At 52.3% G+C, this 3,988-nt stretch overlaps 1 protein-coding gene across 1 annotated transcript; it reads left to right on the top strand.

Annotated features, from left to right (window-relative positions):
* Nucleotides 1–3,255: 3,255 nt before the first annotated feature.
* On the top strand, nt 3,256–3,672 carry LOC136510245 (uncharacterized). The gene has a single exon (XM_066504765.1). The coding sequence runs from the start codon at nt 3,256–3,258 to the stop codon at nt 3,670–3,672; it is 417 nt and encodes a 138-aa protein (XP_066360862.1).
* Nucleotides 3,673–3,988: the final 316 nt, after the last annotated feature.

The raw sequence follows: 3,988 nt of genomic DNA, 5'->3' as shown, positions 1-3,988 counted from the left end.
TCACCAAAGTACTGATGGATGGAGGCAGCGACTTCAACATCATGTACGCCAAGACGCTCGATGAGATGGGCATCGACCGGATGAACCCCCACCCAACCCAAGCACCTTTTCATGGCATCATGCTCGGGAAATAGGCCATGCCACTAGGACAGATCGATCTGTCCATCACCTTTGGGGATCAATTCAATTACAGGACTGAGACCCTCACCTTCGAGGTGGTTGGGTTCCCTGGAACCTTCCACACCAACTTGGGATGACCATGCTACTGCGAAGTTCATGGCTGTCCCCAACTACACATACCTCAAGCTAAAGATGCCGGGCCCCCATGGGGTCATCACCATCGGCACCTCCTTCCAGCGAGCCTATGAGTGCGAGGTCGAGTGCTGCGGCCACACCACAACAATCGTCGCCTCTGGGGAACTCACCGCCCTCAAGAGGTCGCCAAAGGAGCACCTGACGCGAAGAAATCGACCAGGTCATTCGAATCGATAGAGGGCTCCAAGGAGGTCCTCATAGATCCTAGTAGCTCCAAGGGTAAAATGGTACGCATTGGTACCATGCTCTCCTCTAAATAGGAAAGCGCGCTCATCGACTTCCTCCACGACAACAAAGACATCTTTGCGCGGAAACCCTCGAATATGCTAGGCATTCTGAGGGAGGTCGCTGAGCATACCTTGAAAATCCATCTAGGCTCCAAGCCGGTGAAGCAACGCCTGCGTCGCTTCGACGAGGAAAAGCGTAGGGCCATCGGTTAAGAGATAGCAAAACTGTTGGCCACCGAATTCATCAGGGAAGTACACTACTCAGAGTGGTTAGCCAATCCCATCCTTGTACGAAAGAGGAGCAGGAAATGGAGGATGTGTGTTGACTATATGGGCCTCAACAAGGCGTGCTCAAAGGATCCATTTCCTTTGCCACGCATAGACCAAATAGTCGACTCTACCTCAGGGTGCAAAACCCTCTGCTTCCTTGATGCGTACTCCGGCTACCATCAAATCGCGATGAAAGAGTCCGACCAACTCATGATGTCTTTCATCATCCCCTTCGGATCTTTCTGCTATGTTTCAATGGCGTTCGGTCTGAAGTATGCTAGGGGCAATGTACTAGCGATGTATGCTCAGATGCTTAGGGACCTCATCGGGCGGACCATTGAGGCCTATGTTGATGACATCGTAGTTAAGTCCAAACAGGTTGACCACCTCGTTGTTGATCTTGAGCAAACCTTTGCGAAACTCTAGGCGAATAGCATCAAACTCAATCCTGAGAAATATGTTTTCGGGGTCCCAAGGGGTATGCTGCTAGGCTTCATCATCTCCGAGCATGGCATCGAAGCCAACCCAAGGATGGGCCCGATATAGAACATAAAGGGGGTTCAGCGAATCATAGGGTGCCTCGCCGCCCTTAGCCAATTCATCTCGCGCCTCGGCGAATGAGGACTCCCCCTTTATTAGCTCCTGAAGAAAGCTGACTGCTTTGAGTGGACATCCGAGGCCCAGGAGGTGCTTGACATGGTCAAACTACTTCTCACAAGGCCCCCGATCCTAGTTCCTCCAAGCAACGGAGAATCCCTCCTGCTATACATAGCGGCCACCACGCAAGTGGTCAGCGTCGCCCTGGTAGTAGAGCGGGAGGAAGAGGGCACACCCTTAAAGTGCAACGCCCTGTATACTTCATCAGCGAGGTACTATCCAACTCCAAAACCCACTACTCCCAAATCTAGAAGCTCCTTTACACCATCCTCATCACCAAAAGGAAGCTGCGCCACTACTTCGAGTCACATCCCATGACAGTTGTGACATCATTCCCCTCGGCGAGGTCGTCCAGAGCCAGGACACCATGGGAAGAACTGCAAAGTGGGCACTCGAGCTAATGGATCAAGGCATCACATATGCCTCCCGAATGGCGATCAAATCCCAGGTATTGGCTGACTTCATCGCCAAATGGATCGGGGTCCAGACACCACCGGCGGTCGTCGATCAAGAGTACTGGATGATGTACTTCGATGGATCACTGATGAAAAAGGGCACCAGTGTGGGGCTGGTCTTCATATCACCCCTTGGGGTCTGCATGAGGTACATGGTTCGGCTCCATTTCCCCTCATCAAATAATGTGGCCGAATACGAAGCACTTGTCAATGGCCTACGCATCGCCATCGAGTTGGGCATCCGATGCCTCGACATTCAAGGTGACTCTCAGCTGGTCGTTAACCAAGTCATGAAGGAGTCAAGCTACCATGATGCCAAGATGGTTGCATACTGCCAAGAAGTCTGACGGCTGGAAGACAAGTTCGACGGCCTCGAACTCAATCACATCCCAAGGCGCCTCAACGAGGCGGCTGACACACTCGTGAAGGTGGCATTCGGTCGAGAACCGGTGCTGACAGGCGTCTTCGCCAGCGACCAACACAAACCCTCAGTGCACTATGAAGGATCAGAGTGGGCCGACGATGACCCATCTAATCCAGCCCTAGGGGATGACCAACAGACGGCTCCACCCGGCCCCGATGTCATGGAGCTTGAAGAGGATCCAGCGACAGAGCCTGACCCTCTGGACGACTAGAGAACACTCTACCTTGACTACCTCCTCTACGACACACTACCAATGGACAAGATGGAGGCTCGATGGCTCGTACATCATGCCAAATCCTTCGTTCTTGTAGAGGGTGAACTATACAAACGGAGCCACACCGAGATCCTATAGCTATGTATCCCCGCCGAACAAGGAAAGCTTCTGCTAAGCGATATCCATGGTGGGGTCTGCGGTCACCATGCCGCACCTAGAACCTTGGTTGGGAACGCATTTTGACAGGGCTTCTACTGGCCCACTATAGTAGCCAACGCTGAGTAAATCGTACGCACCTATGAAGGGTGCTAGTACTACGCTCGGTGAACTCACCTCCCGGCCTAGGCACTCCAGATGATCCCCATTATGTGGCCCTTTGCAGTCTAGGGGCTCGATCTGGTTGGGCCTCTCAAAAAGGCACCTAGGGGCTACACCCACTTGCTTGTCACCGTAGACAAGTTCAAAAAATGGATCGAAGCTCGGCCGATCTCCACGATCAAATCTGAGCAAGCTATGCTGTTCTTCCTCGACATCATCCATTGCTTTGGAGTACCGAACTCCATCATCACAGATAATGGCACATAGTTCACTGGCAAGAAATTCAATCGATTCTACGATAAACAGCACATCCAAGTCGATTGGGCAGCCATCACGCACCCCTGAATGAACGGGTAGGTCGAGCGCGCAAACGGCATGCTCCTACAGGGCCTCAAGCCCAGGATCTTCAACTGGTTGAACAAATTCAGTGCATGCTGGGTCGCCGAGCTCCCTGTGGTGCTCTGGAGCCTAAGGACAACTCCTAGCCAGGCCACCGGCTACACACCTTTCTTCATGGTCTATGGTTCCGAAGCCGTCCTCCCGATGGACCTTGACTACGGAGCACCAAGAATCAGAGCATACGACAAACAGGGAGACATAGCATCCCACCAAGACGCCATGGACCAACTAGATGAAGCTCGTGACATCGCCCTCCTCCGTTCGGCCAAGTACCAGCAGGCATTGCGATGGTACCACGGCCGATGGGTGCGGGACCAAGCCTTCAATGTCGGGGACCTTGTTCTCCACCTCATGCAGAGCGACAAGGACTGCCACAAGCTCTCCCCACCCTAGGAGGGGCCATACGTTGTTGCAGAAGTACTCTGGCCAGGCGTCTACAAGTTGAAAACCATCGACGACGAGGTCTTCACCAATGCCTAGAACATTGAGCAGCTATGTCATTTTTACCCTTAAACAAACGCATACTTTTTTATCAGTTTTCTCTTCAGAAATCCCCGATCGTTAGTGAGATCCGACCCCTACAAATTGCCAAGGGTCGGACCTCACTCGGGGGCTGATATAAATACATTGATCTAACAAAACACTCTTTGTTTTATCTTTGCAAACATTCTCTAAGTCTTCCCTCTTTTCTCATGACAAGTCCTAAAGG

Source organism: Miscanthus floridulus, chromosome 16 (genome assembly GCF_019320115.1).
Source record: "Miscanthus floridulus cultivar M001 chromosome 16, ASM1932011v1, whole genome shotgun sequence".
Classification (NCBI taxonomy): Eukaryota; Viridiplantae; Streptophyta; class Magnoliopsida; order Poales; family Poaceae; genus Miscanthus; species Miscanthus floridulus.
The sequence above is the reverse complement of the archived record's forward strand: the minus strand, read 5'-3'. Positions and strand labels throughout refer to the sequence as shown.